Raw genomic sequence first — 17,159 nt, 5'->3', positions numbered from 1 at the left:
TGTAACATTCAAAAAATAAATTTCAAAAAAGTTGGAATGCTGACAGAATGTGATCATTTGCTAATCCTTGTTGATTTATACTCAATTGAAAAAAGTTGGGACAGGAGCAACAAAAGACTGGGAAAGTTGTGGAACGCTCCAAAAACACCTGTTTGGATCATTCCACAGGTAAACAGGTTGATTGGTAACAGGTGATAGTATCATGATTGGGTATGACAGGAGCATCCTGGAAAGGCTCAGTCGCTCACAAGCGAGGATGGAGCGAGGTTCAGCACTATGTGAACACATGATTGAATAAAGAATATCACTACATGGGCTCTGGAACACCTCGTAAAACCACTGTCGCTAAACCGTTTGTTTGCCAGTGCTTGCATTCTGGTTTTATTTATGTTTCTCACAGAGTCCCAACTATTCTGATCTCCGCACTAAATGTTTTTCAGAGTTCTCCACTGACAAATTAATTATTCTAAGACCTGCTGCAATGGATGTCCATGAACCTGTTCATGTTGCCTGGAAACGCTGCCATCACATCTACACCACTGTACAAACATGCACACAAAGAGAATGAGTGCTGAAAATAATCACCATCACATTCTTGTCCTTCGTGGGTGCTTTTGTCTAAGGAACAGACTTGCTATCATGTGATGATGGGGGAATTGAATGTTCTTGTGCCGAAGCCAGCATAAACAGATGTGTTTCATGTTTTGAAGGTCTACTGGTATTACCTGCTTGTTCAGTTTCAATGAGACATTATTCAGCACAAGTCATTTAAAAAAGAGAGATATCAACTCATAAAAGGGAGCTGTTTGAATAGGCCAGAGTGGCCAATCAACCAGCAAACATCCTCTTACTAATCTAATAAACCTCCTCCATTAATGAGCCTTGTAATGGTCCCTCTCTGTAAAACAAAAGCCCCAGCAGTGCTCTGTCTGCCACAGTGTGTCAGGGTGCTCATTGAGGAAGCAGCAGTGCAGCATCAGTATCAAACTGGGAAGTGATTTATCAATCCGCATTTGATTTTATTGCTGTGTTGCAGTAATAAGTCTGTAGACCAGAGCTGACAGAATAAAAAGATAAAAGATGGTGCGGAAAGAAAGTGTTTCACTGACAACAGTTAAAATATTCTTCAATTCAAAATATCTCATGATGCACAGCACAGCTAGAGAGAGAGAGAGAGAGAGAGAGAGAGAGAGAGAGAGAGAGAGAGGGACATGCCCCGTTCAGGAACACGCAGCACCACAATCACCTTATGTGTGTCACCCTGTGGTATGTTGTCTGTCAGGAACCAGGATCCACATTCCAGTGTAAAGGTCCCGTCTGACGGAGGCTGAATGGTTCCTGCAGTGTTACGCATCCACTTTTCTTTTGACTGTGTTTGACTTTGATAAAATGGACATTTCAGCAACTAATGGGGGCAACTGCATCAAAGCATCACTAGCAAGATCATTGTTGATGGTTTACTATTCTTAACAAATTAGAGTATCATTGCTAAACCCAGGAGACAATACACAGATACACCTGAGGCTCAGGTGACAAGTGACACCTGCTCGCTGTCTTCCTATTGGCCAGCTGGTGGCTATAGGGTGGAGCTGCATGTCACACCACTGACTCGTAAGTGAAGGGGAGTGTCCTCGAAAATTGACAGCGGATAGCGGAGGGGGTGGTGTGAGGTTAAGTATTCCCCTGTCAGGTTACCAAGCAGGATGCCAACTGTTCTGATGATAGGCTAACAACCAGGTCGCTGCCTGACAACCTGAGGGCCAAACAAGCTAAACCACAGCATCCCCGCCTGCAGCAGGCAGGTGGATGCAACTGATACTTGTACTGGAAGACATGAGGCTGTTTATTTTAATCAGCTGTAAACTCAGGGTGGATGTACTGTATCAGAGAAAGGTGGTGAGAGTCATGAGCAGCTCTGCTGGCTATCCTGTCTCAGTTCCACCACCAGCACTCGCAGCGTTCATCGAGGCACGTTTCACAGGAAGTCTCACCGGTATCTCTTTCACTGTGAGCCGCCATGCTGAGCTCTGACCCTGAGGAGGCTACAGAATACAGTTCAAAGTCTCAAGACAGGTCATGAGGTCCAAACACTTCGTGAGAAATAATCCTAAATAAATGATCCTGTACAATCTTCAACAATCTACAACTTGAGTTTTATTTAACATATTCTATTATTTTAAAATTCTGTAACCTTTTGCGTGGGTTTTACCTCAAAATGGTTTGGGTGAAAATTATTTTAAGTTGGTTGTGATCATTTGTGTTGGCTTTTGTAGCCTTTTAGCAGTTTCCACCAATGAAATTTAGTTGTATTCGAACAAATAATCCACAATTGGCCATTTGACAGAGTTAGAAAGGTGATAGAAATGCCTTAGATACACTTGGCAGCCTTTATCAACAGGGGCATGAATAAGAGATTTTGCCCATCTGAATATTCCTCTTGGCTTCCCTTTCTTAGGTATGATAATCCATTGAAATTACTGTAGATCATCTTCAAATGTTTGCCTTTTCTAATCAATCTGCATGAATGATCGACTAATCATTTTGTCTAATATGTTAGACAATCATGAAATATTAACATCATAATTCCCCAAAGTCCAGTGTGGCTTCTTCAAATTCCTTTTTTTAATCTGACCTTCAGCCCAAATATAATCATGTTAGACAAAGAAAAGCACAAAATCTTCTCTACTGAAGAATATCTAGTATATTTGCTATTAAAAAAAAAGGCTGAAATAAATATCAAAACAAACAAACAAACAAAAAACTGGCTTTTCAAGCCAGCTGTGATATTACAGGTATTTGTTGCAGAACATATCAACACTACTGTCTGTTAATCGACCCCTGGTTAATGCTCCTGTCTTCAGCTAACATGAGTTCAATTTCTAAAGGGATGCATGTTTACAGCAAGGGAACAACAAGGGGAACCTCTGTCTATCATTAGAGTAGGTCAAACACAGTGCAAGTTGTTAGGAGCTGCAGCAGTAAAGAAAAGAAAAGTCACGTTTTTTTCATCTCGACCTGACCGTTAAGTGTTGCCATATGTTTGTGTTGGACCTCAGCCACTATAGGGGGATCCTGTATAATCCAGATCACATGAACCAGTGAGGGAGAGTCAAACACATACTACATATAGTGAAGCTGAAGAGAATATGATGTTGAGGATATTCACATTGAGTAAATATGCTTTTCCTGTCGCTTCAGACTGATTTGGACCATCAGGTTAACATTTAAAACCCAAATATTTGTAGATACTGACCTTGACTGGAAAAAGTGAGAAAATGCTGACAAACTGGGAAGTGGGTCAGATGTACTGGCTTCTGTAAAATGTCTTAAATTAAGTGACTGATCTGGTTTCATGCAGCATAAGTCTGTTTTGAATAATCCTTTATCAAGGTCTTTATGATCCTTTATGGTCTTCCCATAGCCCATTTCCTGTGTGTAGACAACATGTTCAAGGTGTGGTTATCTCATTTATAGCTCAGATATGGTCATGTCTCATTAGATAAACAGACAGGACCACACCTATGGCGACAAAAGGTGTGGGATATTGGAAAAGATCTCTATCTGGCTGTCAAAGGCACACATTCACATGCCTCTGTTAGGGCAGTTTGTTATTCTTAGTCCCTGCCTTCCGACACATGACTGATAGGAAGCAGGCATAGGAATATGAATCTGGATCTGGGGCATAATACCACACAGAGAGGCTCGGGGGGAAAGGGCATTGGGTGGGGGTTGGAGATCTTGTAGAGCAAGCTTTATGGCTTAAGGAAGCTCCTCAAGCATGTGATTAGTTAGTGTTTCTGCAACCCTGAGGCCAGAGGCTGCAGGTCACACAGGCTCAGATAAAAGTAGAGCAGACCTTTTGGAGAATAAAAACCCTTCACAAACACATTAACATACCCTTTCTTGCTTGTAAAGCAGTTTTTGTGCCCCGACTGTTTGAGACTACAGAAGCACAACTATGTCCCAGACTTTAACGAAGAGTATTGTACTTGAAAACAGTGGCCTAATTCACGGTCAGTTTCAGAAAATGTTTATTGATGGCTACAGGAAAACTGCCTTGTTGAAGGACAAGTTGCTCAACACACATTTAGAAAGAGGGATATAATACTTAAGAAGGTAAAAACCTACAAAGCATAACATGGCCAAAATGATAATAGTAATGATAATCGTAAAAATGTTCATATGTGTATGTGTATAAATAGAGAATACTGAAAGGACACTGAAGTTTTTATTAATGCAACATTTTCACCGACAAGTTTTCAGGCAACATCCATGCGAACAAGAACAGGCAATAATATCATATGATACAAAATACTCCCCTCAATTCCCCCTTTTTTGTTTTTTCTGTGTTGTTTATATTTATATTAAAACACAGACAAATGTGTACATTTTGCAGAATGTGAATGAAAAGAGGGAATAAAGTAATGATGAAAAAACAAACAAACACACTTATACCCACTTATTCCCTCTTTTCTATCAATTTGGGTTGTCTTATTTCACCATAGACCACGTGGACAAACTAAATAAGGTCTGTAGAGGGACTGGATCCCTTACCAGTTTCCCTCCCACCAGCTGCCTTCAGTGTCTGATGCAGTCAAACCAGAAGCGGCTTCACTCTTGGGGACTGGCTCTGTTGGTGAAAAAGGCTTCTTGCGTGTGCTTGATCAGTAAGCAGTACCGGTATCATTACAGCGCTACATTCTGAATTTCTACAGCAGATAAAAGATGCTGGGAGATATTGCTGATATCAACACACGTTTATCGAAGCAAGGGGACGATAATTTTAATTATTAGAGTAAAATTCTCTGGGTACTTTCTCTTCTCTCTAATGTTAGTGTGTGACACGAATGAAGCAGCTCAAGAACCAGAGAAAAGCAGGCAGTTGGGAACAGGAACAGGTGAGCGTCACATAGTGGCCCCTGAGTGATGCAGTCTATTTAGGGCCATTATGAATCACACCGGAGAACCTGATGTGGAGACGGTGGAAAAGAGTACCAGCAGCTGAGAAGTGCCTGTGTGCAAGAGTAAAATGTGAGTGGCGATGAGTACTGGAACATGGCGGGAACTGTCAGTAATCTACCATCAATGTCTTTCGTTACTGTACTTTCAGTTCAGGCTGACAGATGTATAATAAATGATCTGAAATGACTTTGTGCTTTCATGGTGGATCAAGAGATGTCCATCTGCAGAAGAATCTGCTTTAGAGTGTAACAGAATGGGGTCTTTTTGAGTGTATTAAAACAGCAAATTCCCTCAGATACTGAAGCAGTGATGTTAAGGCCACCCAGTTATTGTTGTGTCTCAAGGACATTTATGACTCTAGCAGATAAAATGACTTTACAAGGTCTTTGACAGGGATAAAAAACGTGCACAATGGCCATATCTCAAGTCTAATGACCTGCTCTGTGTTGCTTGCAGTAAACAGTGAGCTACTGATGACTCATGTGTTGGTGCACGATGCATTTAATATCACAGTGGTGTCACCAGACTCCAGAATCTGGTTAAAAGTTGCCTTCGTTCTTATTTCTGAATTTATTTTCTGTACACCCACACATCCATGATCTGAGAAGGACATCAAAATTCCCAAACACAAGCAAGCATCAATAAAAACAGTTAAGAGAAATGTCATTTTCCTGCTCTTTTTGCCGTTCCATGTGGTGGAAAAATAACCTTGTTGAGATGAACTCTTCTGTTGGACAGAAGCTGTGCAACATGTTTCCATTTTGATGGCCGTGCATTGAAGCTCGCGCTGGTCTGCACCCCACTGTGCTGCGGTCATGCAGTCGCTGTTTGACCCCGCCATGATTCGTGTACCTGTAGCGCCCTCTAGCGCAAAAAGCGAGCAGCACACCATCCTCCAACCGCCCCCCTCTCTCTCTCCAGGTGAGCTGGTGAATGTTTCACCTGCGTGCGGTGACGTCACGGCACCTTCAGGAAAAAGACACGGTGGAATCCATGATCACCTCAGGCTGATGAATGCTTCCAGTTTGGGTGAAATGAAAGGAAACTGAAGCCAGTGAAGACTCGAGTCGGACTTTAAACTTTGAGCCCTTCGTACGGTCGCATGTTGCGCTCCTGCGGGTCCGAGCGAGATGTCTGCCTCCGCTGTGTTCGTGCTGGATCTGAAGGGGAAGGTAAGATCAACCCTGGAGCTCGCTGTACACACTCAAGATTGCTTATTTGGCTTTACGCGACACGCGTTAACTAACATAAACCCCACACTTCCTCCTCCCTTTGACTGTTTTTATTACGTTTTTAAACTGTTGCTTTAACTGTTAAACATTAATGCGTCGTTAAAAATTAATGAACACCTTGCGACACACTCATTCATTGGCCTTTTCTGCTTTACTTCCGGATACATGCCTGCCAGTGGAAAATGCAGGCTTCGGCCTTAAATAACTGAAGTGGAAGTAGCCCACTGAGGTGCAACACCTGTGCACAGCAGCTCTCAGCAGTGGCGTGTGTGTCACCACCTTTTTGTTGTCACAAAGGCTGCGTCCAACATACTTTCCCCTCTAGACAGGAAATGTAACCTGACACACAAGCCAGTGTTACATGGGAACGGGATGGAAGCACTCATGGTTTCAGGTGTTCAGTGTGTTATACTCCTACAACAACACATATGACATTTCATTTGATCTGATCCAAGCAGGCAGCTGCTTTTCTGACCTGCACTGGTCTGTTAACTGCGCTGGTTGCAGTCATTTGTATTCAAATCCTTTACTTCAGTACTAATGCCACACAGCAGTGTGCTGAAATATTGAAAATGTAGTAAAAGTATGTAAGTATGATCAGGAAAATGTACTGCAAGTGTTAAAAGTGAAAGTATACAAAGCAGAAAATATCCCAGGTGACTGTTACTATTATATATTATATCATTTGGTCATTTTACTGTTGTAGTTGGTTGAGTCACATTATTTCCACATTGCATTGGCGCTCTACTAATGAGTTCTACTCCATAACCACTAATCACCATATTCAGTTGGACATGCAGCTGTCTGATAACCATGTGGCGTTACCTCCCCGCTCAGGTGTTGATTTGTCGGAACTACAAAGGCGACGTGGACATGGCGGAGATCGACCACTTCATGCCTTTACTCATGCAGCATGAAGAGGAGGGCCTTCTCTGCCCCGTGCTGTCACACGGCAGCGTTCACTTCATGTGGATCAAACACACCAACCTCTACTGTATCCTTGTCCTGGATGTTACTGCCATCTAGTTATTATAATACATTCAGCAGAATTTCATGCACAGCGTTGCTTCCTTTGGCTGTAACGAAACATTAATGTGTAAAATGCTCCTTGACCTGGTCTCTGTGCAGTGGTGGCTACTACAAACAAGAACTCCAACGCCTCCCTTGTGTACTCATTTCTATACAAACTAGTCGAGGTGAGTCACACAGTCACTTAAAATCTTTGGTGTAAATATTTGTTGAACATTTTCCAAGGATCAAATTTTATTTCTGTGAAGAACCAGTGGAAGAGTGGCAGTCAAAGAAAGTGGTAATCCAAAGTAACTCAGAGCCATCACAGATAACTCGGTATATGATGCAGGTGTTCACAGAGTACTTCAAAGAGCTGGAGGAGGAGAGCATCCAGGACAATTTTGTGGTCGTCTACGAGCTGCTGGATGAGCTAATGGACTTTGGGTTCCCTCAGACTACCGACAGCAAGATCCTACAGGAGTGAGACCCCGCAAGACGCACACAGACATGTAAACATTCTGTATATTTGATAGCGTGTAGTTTAATCACAGCTGGCCGCCTCTTTTCATCTCATCTCTTGCAGGTACATCACTCAGGAAGGTGCCAAGCTCGAGGTGGCAAAGTCCAAGGTGCCGACCACTGTCACCAACGCTGTGTCCTGGAGGTCTGAGGGCATTAAATACAAGAAGAACGAGGTCTTTATCGATGTCATCGAGTCCATCAACGTACTGGTAAGAAGGGGTATGGGGCTGACTCATTATCACTCATCTTAAAACCTGATGGGCTTGGAAAAACGGACTATTTCCAGTTATATTAACCGTAGTCTATTGTTCTGTTAATTACAGGAAAAAATCTTCAGAGAAAGTTAGAGTAGGTTGTAATTTTGTTATTCTTGAATAGGCCATAATAGAGCAAGTACTACATAGGAAGTATAGATATTCAAGTGAAGTATTGCCATGTAACTATGTATAACGGTGCATATACCTTGCATTTATTTTTCTGTTCTTCCTGTTTAATTTAATTGTCTTAATACATCAGAACAATGTGACTTAATACCACAACGGATTGTTTGTTCAGGTGAACGCCAATGGCAGTGTGATGAGCAGCGACATCGTGGGCAGCATCAAGCTGAAAACCATGCTGTCTGGGATGCCCGAACTGCGGCTGGGCCTGAACGATCGAGTGCTTTTCGCCCTCACTGGACGTATGTCTTCGGCCTCCGTCCAGCCACATCCATCCGTCACATGTAGCCCATCTATCTGCTTTAGTTAGATTTAAAATTAACAGCACTGATTGTATGGTTCTGTGCTCAGGTGACAAAGGAAAGACGGTGGTGATGGAGGATGTGAAGTTCCACCAGTGCGTCCGTCTCTCTCGCTTTGAGAGCGATCGAACGATCTCCTTCATTCCTCCGGACGGGGAGTCTGAACTCATGTCCTACCGCATCAACACTCATGTTAGTCCAGTCCAATACCTTGTATCCACACTAAATCGTTCATATCTGTCACTTACACCATGTGCCATATTTATGGCTCGCTTTTTGCATTAGTTACATGCTTTAAGCCAAAGTCCTGTAAATACACATATTTGGTGTTATGATGTTGCTAGTGTCATATTTTACCTTTGGAAATTTCAGGATATAAAGAGAAATAGGTGGAGTAAATAAAAAAATATGACTTTATTGATCCTTAGAAGGGAAATTCAAGACAAGAAACAGTCTAAAGATCTAGGAAAATAGATAAGGAACTCCTTTAAATTAAATACATAAAATGCATTTAAGTTACTTTCAAAAGCAACTGTAATACTTAAGGTCATATACAGTACAAGATTTGTTCACTGCAAATGTAATGCAGGATGTGCAGAAATAATGCGTCTATTAGTGCAACTCAAAGCCTTATAGCGCTATGCATGTGAACACATTAATTAACTTGATTAATGTGCATATATAACCTTAGCAAAGCATTTTGATGTTGTTTTAATTTTTAAAAATGTTTGCATGATGAAACCCTATCCTTCCTTGTGACAGGTGAAGCCTCTGATATGGATCGAGTCAGTCATAGAGAAATTCTCTCACAGCAGAGTGGAAATCATGGTTAAGGTACCGACCATCTGTGTTTTTGACTTCACTGGCAACAAAGTCAGAGGCCTTTTTATCACGATCGTTTTGTGCCACTGCAGATTAGCTGCCAAGAAAAGTGTCAAAGCATGAAAAGCACAAGAATCAGAGCAAAAAATATTCTTTTTACTGATACTGTGTCTCCAGTTGTTGTTCACTGTCTCCACAATGACACCATAAACTACCTGCACTGTAACAGCTGACGGTGTCTTTGAGCACCAGCATGAAAGAGGCTTTCACAGAATAACAGCCTGTTATATTGTGTTGTGTTTTCAGGCAAAGGGACAATTTAAAAAACAGTCAGTGGCAAATAATGTGGAGGTGAGGGTCCCCGTACCCAGTGATGCTGACTCACCCAAGTTCAAAACCAGCACAGGAAATGCCAAATATGTGCCTGAGAAGAACCTGGTGGTGTGGACCATCAAATCTTTCCCTGTAAGCAATTCACAACTGCATTTACTTCAGATTATGAGACTTTCTTTAACCTGTGCTGCATTGTATTTTAAATTTTGATCAAAGACTGAAATAAGTTTTGTTATGTCTTTCTGCTTATTTGTCCATTCCGTTTGTCTGTGTGTGCATCCATCCATCCATCCAGGGAGGTAAAGAGTTTCTAATGAGAGCTCATTTTGGTCTGCCCAGTGTGGAGAACGATGAGCTTGAGGGCAAACCTCCCATCACTGTCAAATTTGAAATCCCATACTTCACAGTCTCAGGAATACAGGTGTGTGTGCATACAGAACTGTGTGTTTATGCTGAGGCTCTCCTCTAATGCCAAACAACCCAAGAATACCGCCTGTGGTAGTATGAGTCAAGTCTATTGGAGAGAAAAACACATAAATTCTGGTTCTGAAGCATGTGATGTCTTGTTTAAATCAATATGGATGATATTAAAGCACTGAGGCTCCCTGCTTTGCAGAGGGCGTTTACAGCCCGTGGATAGTCATGTCAGGTCCTGTAAGAGCTAATATTGTGTGCTCAGACTGGCAAACTAGATTTAATTTTAATTGACGATGCGCATTAATGATTCTTGCCTCAACATGTTGTCCCACTCTGTCTCGCTCATTCTGTTTCACCAGGTGCGATATATGAAGATCATTGAAAAAAGTGGTTACCAGGCTTTGCCGTGGGTCCGGTACATTACACAGAGTGGAGGTACACTAAGAATGTTCCACTAGACTTCCATATAATGTGACATACTGTTTTTGGAACATATTGTACTATTTAAGCAAGTGGTCAGATACACATGGATGTAGGAATGTATCCTCATATTTGTTCTCTTTTTATTTAGACTACCAGCTGAGGACCAATGTGTAAAGCCTGAGGGATCACTGTCTATCCCTCACTTCCAGCACATCCGGAGGAGCATCAATGATCACTTTAACTTGACTCAAAGAATGTCTTTAAATCTCACCTGGTCTATTTAATGTCACTGATCTTGTTTTATCAAATCTGTGTGCAGCTTGATTTTAATGTTTCTATCGTTGGACAACTGCAAATTATTTAAAGGCTTAATGAAATTATTCCTGTAAATCAATTTGTCATTAATAACCTTTGTATTTTTGTTATGCCCCTGTGTTTTTCTCATGAGTGTGCAACACATATAAGGGCACATTTTGCCCGCATGTTGTAGAAATGCATTGTGCAATCACAGTCACTAAATTCTGCCTAAAATTAAAAAGTTACACCCGCCTTTTTTCAACACTTGGTTCTGGAGCAATACAACCAAAGGTCAGAAATGTGAATGAACTGCCTTTGAAGACATCAACGTATACAAATCGCCCGCTTTCTTCGCTGCGGGCTCTGATTGGTCAATTGTCGCTGTTACCACAGTGATAGTGTAGTAACGAAGTTGTAGCCCCGCCTCTTTTACCTTCTATGGAAGAGCAACACCCTATGGGCGAGCTGTGATTGGTCAGCGCGTGCTCTCTCCAATGTTTGTAAATTGTAGTCTGGAGACACTGCTGTGTAGATCTCAGCGCGCAAATGTATTTTCTAATGTTTATCAATTTTCCCTGTTCAGATTGTATTTAAAAATTACTGGCCGTCAGAAACAGCGGGATACAAGGTCTTAGCGACGTTGTGGATCTTCAGGAAACGAACAAGGTATGCTACGCAGCTCAACGGCTTGTTCTCTTTTTTATGCTAGCGGTTAGCCGGATGCTAATTGTTTGTAAGATTCAGTTGACGTGACGCGTCTCTCTCAATAGACCGTTTTCACTCAGCTTTGTTGTTCAGTGTGGTTAAACGGCCTGGTATAACACTACGCGTAACATTACGTTAGCACACAGCATAACATGGCGTCAATGGGGGACTGAAGCTTACGTTAGCCGGATGCTGCACTAGCTAGCTGTAGCCGAAGTCAGTCTTCCTGAATCCTGGTTTTACCTTTGTACTGTTCATTCTACTGTTATTACCATCGCAAGGAGCCCGTGCTTGAGTTTCGGTGTAACTGTGGTTGTACATCTCCCACTGACCAGGCAGAAAGAGAGACTATAATGGTCCTTAGTCAGATGGATGCCGGTAAAGCGTTGACGGCGGCAGCAGCCAGAGGGGATACAAGCGAGGTGCGGAGGATCCTGGAGGAATGCAGAGTGCATCCGGATACTCTCAATGAATTCGGCAGGACTGCGCTTCAGGTGAGGACCGGTCTCCAGGAATGTCGATAAATGCTTTATATTTACCGAGGTGTCAACTGCAGACACTCATTAACGTTACTCACAGACAATCTTTGGTTCCAGACTCATCTCCTTTCCTCTTGAACAGGACATAAGTCTGTCTTCTCGGACAGTTTCCTGTTATAAATATGTTATAGCACTGTGTATTAAGACATGGTGTGTGTTTTATGTTAGAATCAAGTACTACCAAATCAAAATATCTGAGATGACCTGGAAACCAGCTAAACCCCAGCAAAATGTGGAGTATTTGATGATTTGACTTGATAGAAATGTATTTTAAAAAAGAGAATATACACCCACTTGCCAAATTAAGTTATGTAAATAAAGTTATACTGTTATAGTCAGAAACGTTTGTTGGAAGTGTTTTAGAGAGATGTTGATTTGGCTTTATGGTCATTTTGGAGGCTGTACTCTGGTGCTGTGGAACTGTGTTGTTGTGCTGAGAGGCGTTTCTAATATTTTGTCTACACCATTTATAGAAATGAGGGTTGACTAAATGGCCAGACTGAAATGTCAGAAATTGAGAAAAAAATCCCAGACCTCAAAGCAACACCTTCAAATAACTGTTTTTCTAGTTGTTTTTGTGAAACTAACAGTCCAAAACCTAAAGATATTTTATTAAGTAGAAAAGAACAACAACAGAAACACATATTTGAAAGGCTGGATCCAGTGAATGTTTGGAATTTTTGCCTATAACTGATTCTATTCTTCAATTAATTATCCTAATTGTTAATTTTGTCAGCTAGCTATTTGATGAATCAACTAATTGTTCCAGCTCCACCAAAGAGAGATGCCTCAGAATGATTGAAATAAATCAGCTTCTCTCATTATCACCTTAATTTCAATTGAACTGCATTTGTTTCACTTTGCTGATAAATTGACTATACCAATCTGTGAAAATGCTGTGAAAGTCTCTGTGTTTTGACAACTTGCCATTTACACACAGGTGTTGATTTTACCGTGCACTGTCCTCTACTTTCCCCTGATGTCTCCCACAGGTGATGATGATGGGAAACTCCAAGATTGCCAGGTTGCTGTTGGAAAAAGGGGCAGACCCCAACAGGCAGGACAAATACGGGATAGCACCTGTGCACGATGCAGCCCGGACGGGGTTCCTGGACACGCTGCAGGTACTGGTGGAGTACGGTGCTTCAGTAAACATCCCGGACAAGAGCGGCGCCCTGCCTATCCACATTGCCATCCGGGAAGGCCACCGGGACGTGGTGGAGTTCTTGGCACCGCGGTCCGACCTGAAGCATGCCAACATCAGCGGTCAGACGGCGATAGACGTGGCGCGAGCGTCATGCGTGCCTGATATGATTGACTTGCTTTTTGCTCATATTCATAGTTAGTCAGATGTCTGGGTGCTGGGTGGCCCTAACCGCTTTTTTTTTTTTTTGCTTCAAACCTGGTGACTTGAATTCATTGCTGTGTAAAGGATTTTATTTTTCTGTTAACAGTGGCTCAGCATTAATATGTGTCACAGGACATGTTGTCTTGGCAGCTTATTTTCAGTTGATGGGTTGTGGCTATACACACTAGACACCCCTTTTGCACAGTGCAATTTAGGCACCTTATATATCTGTTTTCCCTATTAATTGGGAGTGCACATTTGTAGATAGTTTCCCCAGTGTTTTGTAATTATTGCATTATTTACATTGTGTAAGAATTTTAATAGTTGTATGTGTTTTAAAACATTTTTACAAAACTTGACATGGTGCACCCTGATTGCTTTTCATAGTTTTGTTTCTCTTAATTAGATGTACTTAGGCTTTGAATTTACTCTTATTTATTGTTGGAATCAGACTGAATATTCCTGTGACTCTGTAAATAGCAACATTTATTGTGATTTGTTGAAATGTTATTTATATAAATACTTTTAAAACAAGTGAGATTATTCACTTTAATATTTGAAGAAGAAAGCACAAAATAAAGTGTTGAACTTGACACTTTGAAGTCATAGTCCTTATTTTAGACAGTGAAACGATTTAGCTACCATGAAGTTAGCAGGCAAACAGACTTCTGGGCTGTAGATACAACTCAAGTTACATTTGGTTCATGTGGGATTTTGGGGCTTTAAATACCTAAATTTATGTACAAGTTATTTTTTATTATATTGGAACCTTTAACCTGTTACAAAGAATTTCAATAGGTTAGAATAAAATGAATAATCACTGGTGAAACAAGGGGTCCCAAGTAGACGTTTCTTCATTTTGAGGTGTCATGAGGCAAAAAGGTTGGGAACGTTTTTTCATATTTTGAAGTCTTTACAAACTCAATGGTTGTACTGTAAGAAGTATAAGAACAGACAAAAAATAGTATAGTAGAAGCGTGAATTAAATCAATTCATGACAGTTGGGTCTTTGTTAAAGGGGCCTTTGTTGAACCACATTTTCCTTTACATTCATAACGGCTGATGCATTGTTCCTTTGGACACAGAACAGCGCGCTTTGTGTGCTTTGTTAACTGAGCCACATGCATCCTCAAGTGTTCAGCACTTCCTCAAGGTGATTCATCAAGGGCATGTATAATAACTACACGCTGGAATGTGCAAACCCTCTGAAAGGTCGCACAGATAGCTGGATTGCGACTCAAAATGAATGAGGGCCCTGTTTTGTTGGGGCAAGGTAACGGTGGCACAGTTTGCTGATGTTGTTGCTCAGGGCTCTTACAGTACAATGGGTATTTTGTTTGCTTGTGTGCCACGGGCAGCAGCCGAGAAAGCAGATACAGCTCAACTGCAGTGCCACCAGACAGCCGTGCGCGGAGCCTCGTCGTGTCACAGAGAGACCACGCGTCGTTTACATGTGCTCCATGAGCACTGCTCACAGTATTAGCACATCTTAGCAAAACACTTCACTTGAAACTCAGTTTTCTAAATTCATTTGAAAGCAAGATCACAGAAACTTGCAGTGAGCTTTCTCTGTTCAGGAGTTTTTTCAGTGCAATTTTAAAGTACTTCTACTTGAGTATTTCCATTTTCTGCTATTTAATACTCACAGGGAAATATTGTACTACTCCACTACATGTATCTTATCACAAACTATACAATGTTGTTATACATTTTTACAGTACCCTGCAAAATATAAAGTAGCTCACCTGGACCAGCATCAAACATTAAAATGCTACTTATTCATGAGTGTATGAATACTAAAAAACATAACATTCACAGTCATATGAGTACATTTTGCTAGGTCTATCTGCCTCAGTTTTCCATAGTCCCACACATAGACACCTGCTGGGAGCTGCACAGGCCAACCACAGGATTTGACTTTTGGGTATTAAACAACTCTATTGCAGCAGCCTGAGGTTAAACTTCAGCAGCAGTCCACTACTAAAAAGGAAAAAAAATACTAAAAATTACCCCACCCATATTTTCACAGTTGGTCTTAGATTTTGAAACAGCAGCCTTCCGGTCAGACGTCCCTCTTTTGTGCTACCACTACCTCATTCTTGTGTAACAAAGACCCGCAACTACTAATAATATTTACATATGTTTTCACACCCAAACAGCTAAATCAGTCACAAACCAGCTGTAAACACGTTGCCTCAGACAGACCTGCCTCCAGCCACTAGATAGAGCTGCATGACTTCACTGAGCACAAGTGTGGGCGTGTTGTTGGATGTGCAAATACCCCCTGTTCAGTATAAACACTGCTGTGGTTTGTTTGTTCTGCAGGCCGAGGGAGGTACAGTTACAGCGACATGTTCGCAAGAAAGAGTAGGAGTGGACAAGAAAAACCAGTATCAGCCTACTCCCTCACTCTCTGTGCAAGCATACGCAGACAGATGTGTGAATACATGAAGATAACACTGAGTTAAGTGCCTGACGGGGGAACTTCTGTACCAAGGGATGAAATGTTTAGCACACATGTCTGACTGAGTGCACACAAGTGGTGACAGTTTACACCTGTTTCTTTTTAAAGTGTTTTCAGATGTTTTTTCCCCCGAGACTGGATAATAGACAGAGGAGAGCTGACAGGAAATGAAGTGAGAGAGAAATGTGGGTTGACTTGAAACAAAGGCCATCAACATGACTTGAACTGGGGATGTTGTATGGTCGGCATCTTAGACCCCATTTTCACAATGATGCCCCTTACCACGTTGTCAATTAGTTGATTGGCACTGTGTAAAAAATAAATAAAAATAGAATTTATTGTCAAATGACAATAAATTTCACAAAGTGTTCCTGAATCCATGTAGTAACATCCTTAATACAATCATGTGTTCACTAAGTGATGAACCTCGCTCCATCCTCGCTTGTGAACCACTGAGCCTTTCCAGGATGCCCCTTTCATACCCAATCATGATACTATCACCTGTTACCAATCAACCTGTTTACCTGTGGAATGATCCAAACAGGTGTTTTTGGAGCGTTCCACAGCTTTCCCAGTCTTTTGTTGCTCCTGTCACAACTAGTTTGAAATGTGTTGCTGCATTAAATTCAGAATAAACATATATTTACAAAAATCAATGAAGTTGATGAGGTAAAGCATTGAATATATTGTTTTTCTTCTGTTTCAATTCCGTATATGTAAAAAATGATTATTATCATCGTTATTTCTGTTTCATTTCATTCAGAGATTTTATTAATTGTTGTTCTCTTTCCATCCACAAGGTTTGATGGTTCCAGGTCATCAAATGTGAGAATTTTCAGCTTTTCTTTTTCTTTAATTATTAGCAAAATTATTTGGTCAAGTGGCTCTCAAACTTGTTCTGGTGTGCCTCCTTCATAAGATGAAAAAAGTTCATGCCCACCACCACTCTGCAATTCTTTATCATTCTGAATCATTAACAATGAGCAAGCAACTAATAAAAAAGTTTCAAAGTTGAATTTCAGTGAAATGAAGATCAACCTTTGTCCTTTTTACCCGCGTAAATCACATTCAACTTCACATGTCCACATGTACACTGAAAGAGCTATTGATCACTGTGATTGTTCCTCCTGTCTATACTTCCTGAAAAGTGACACCTTCCTGGTACAACTACACTGTCAGAGAAGTGGGGCATTCTCCACAGCCCTCGTTCTGTGTAGAGACGCATTTTGAAGTTTGTTTTTTAAGTCGACAGTTTGAGTTAGCCAGATAAACCTTTTTAGACTGAAATCACCTCCTTTTGTTGCCCGGGGCTGTTTTTCATTGCTGAAGCCTCACTTCACAG

General features: G+C 41.3%; 2 protein-coding genes across 2 annotated transcripts; both read left to right on the top strand.

Annotated features, from left to right (window-relative positions):
- Window positions 1-5,923: 5,923 nt before the first annotated feature.
- Window positions 5,924-11,023, top strand: ap1m2 (adaptor related protein complex 1 subunit mu 2). Its single transcript, XM_041966229.1, has 12 exons — window positions 5,924-6,134; window positions 7,032-7,188; window positions 7,323-7,390; window positions 7,555-7,685; window positions 7,789-7,936; window positions 8,283-8,409; window positions 8,519-8,661; window positions 9,232-9,303; window positions 9,598-9,756; window positions 9,920-10,045; window positions 10,401-10,476; window positions 10,613-11,023. Exons 1-12 carry the CDS (start codon window positions 6,093-6,095, stop codon window positions 10,636-10,638), a joined length of 1,275 nt encoding a protein of 424 aa, XP_041822163.1. The 5' UTR covers window positions 5,924-6,092; the 3' UTR covers window positions 10,639-11,023.
- Window positions 11,024-11,158: 135 nt separating this feature from the next.
- Window positions 11,159-13,936, top strand: cdkn2d (cyclin-dependent kinase inhibitor 2D (p19, inhibits CDK4)). The gene is made up of 3 exons (XM_041966241.1): window positions 11,159-11,427; window positions 11,802-11,960; window positions 12,998-13,936. The coding sequence occupies exons 2-3, from the start codon at window positions 11,820-11,822 to the stop codon at window positions 13,349-13,351; spliced, it is 495 nt and encodes a 164-aa protein (XP_041822175.1). The 5' UTR covers window positions 11,159-11,427; window positions 11,802-11,819; the 3' UTR covers window positions 13,352-13,936.
- The last annotated feature ends 3,223 nt before the right edge of the window (window positions 13,937-17,159 follow it).

Source organism: Chelmon rostratus, chromosome 3 (genome assembly GCF_017976325.1).
Source record: "Chelmon rostratus isolate fCheRos1 chromosome 3, fCheRos1.pri, whole genome shotgun sequence".
NCBI lineage: Eukaryota > Metazoa > Chordata > Actinopteri > Chaetodontiformes > Chaetodontidae > Chelmon > Chelmon rostratus.
Note: the sequence above shows the minus strand (reverse complement) of the source record. Positions and strands in the feature narration are given on the sequence as shown.

Coding starts and splice junctions, on each gene's coding strand:
- cdkn2d (XM_041966241.1), top strand. CDS start 11,820: ATGGTCCTTAGTCAGATGGATGCCGGTAAAGCGTTGACGGCGGCAGCA. Junction 11,961..12,997: donor TCGGCAGGACTGCGCTTCAG/GTGAGGACCGGT, acceptor TGTCTCCCACAG/GTGATGATGATGGGAAACTC.
- ap1m2 (XM_041966229.1), top strand. CDS start 6,093: ATGTCTGCCTCCGCTGTGTTCGTGCTGGATCTGAAGGGGAAG. Junction 7,937..8,282: donor TCGAGTCCATCAACGTACTG/GTAAGAAGGGGT, acceptor TTGTTTGTTCAG/GTGAACGCCAATGGCAGTGT. Junction 8,410..8,518: donor GCTTTTCGCCCTCACTGGAC/GTATGTCTTCGG, acceptor TTCTGTGCTCAG/GTGACAAAGGAAAGACGGTG.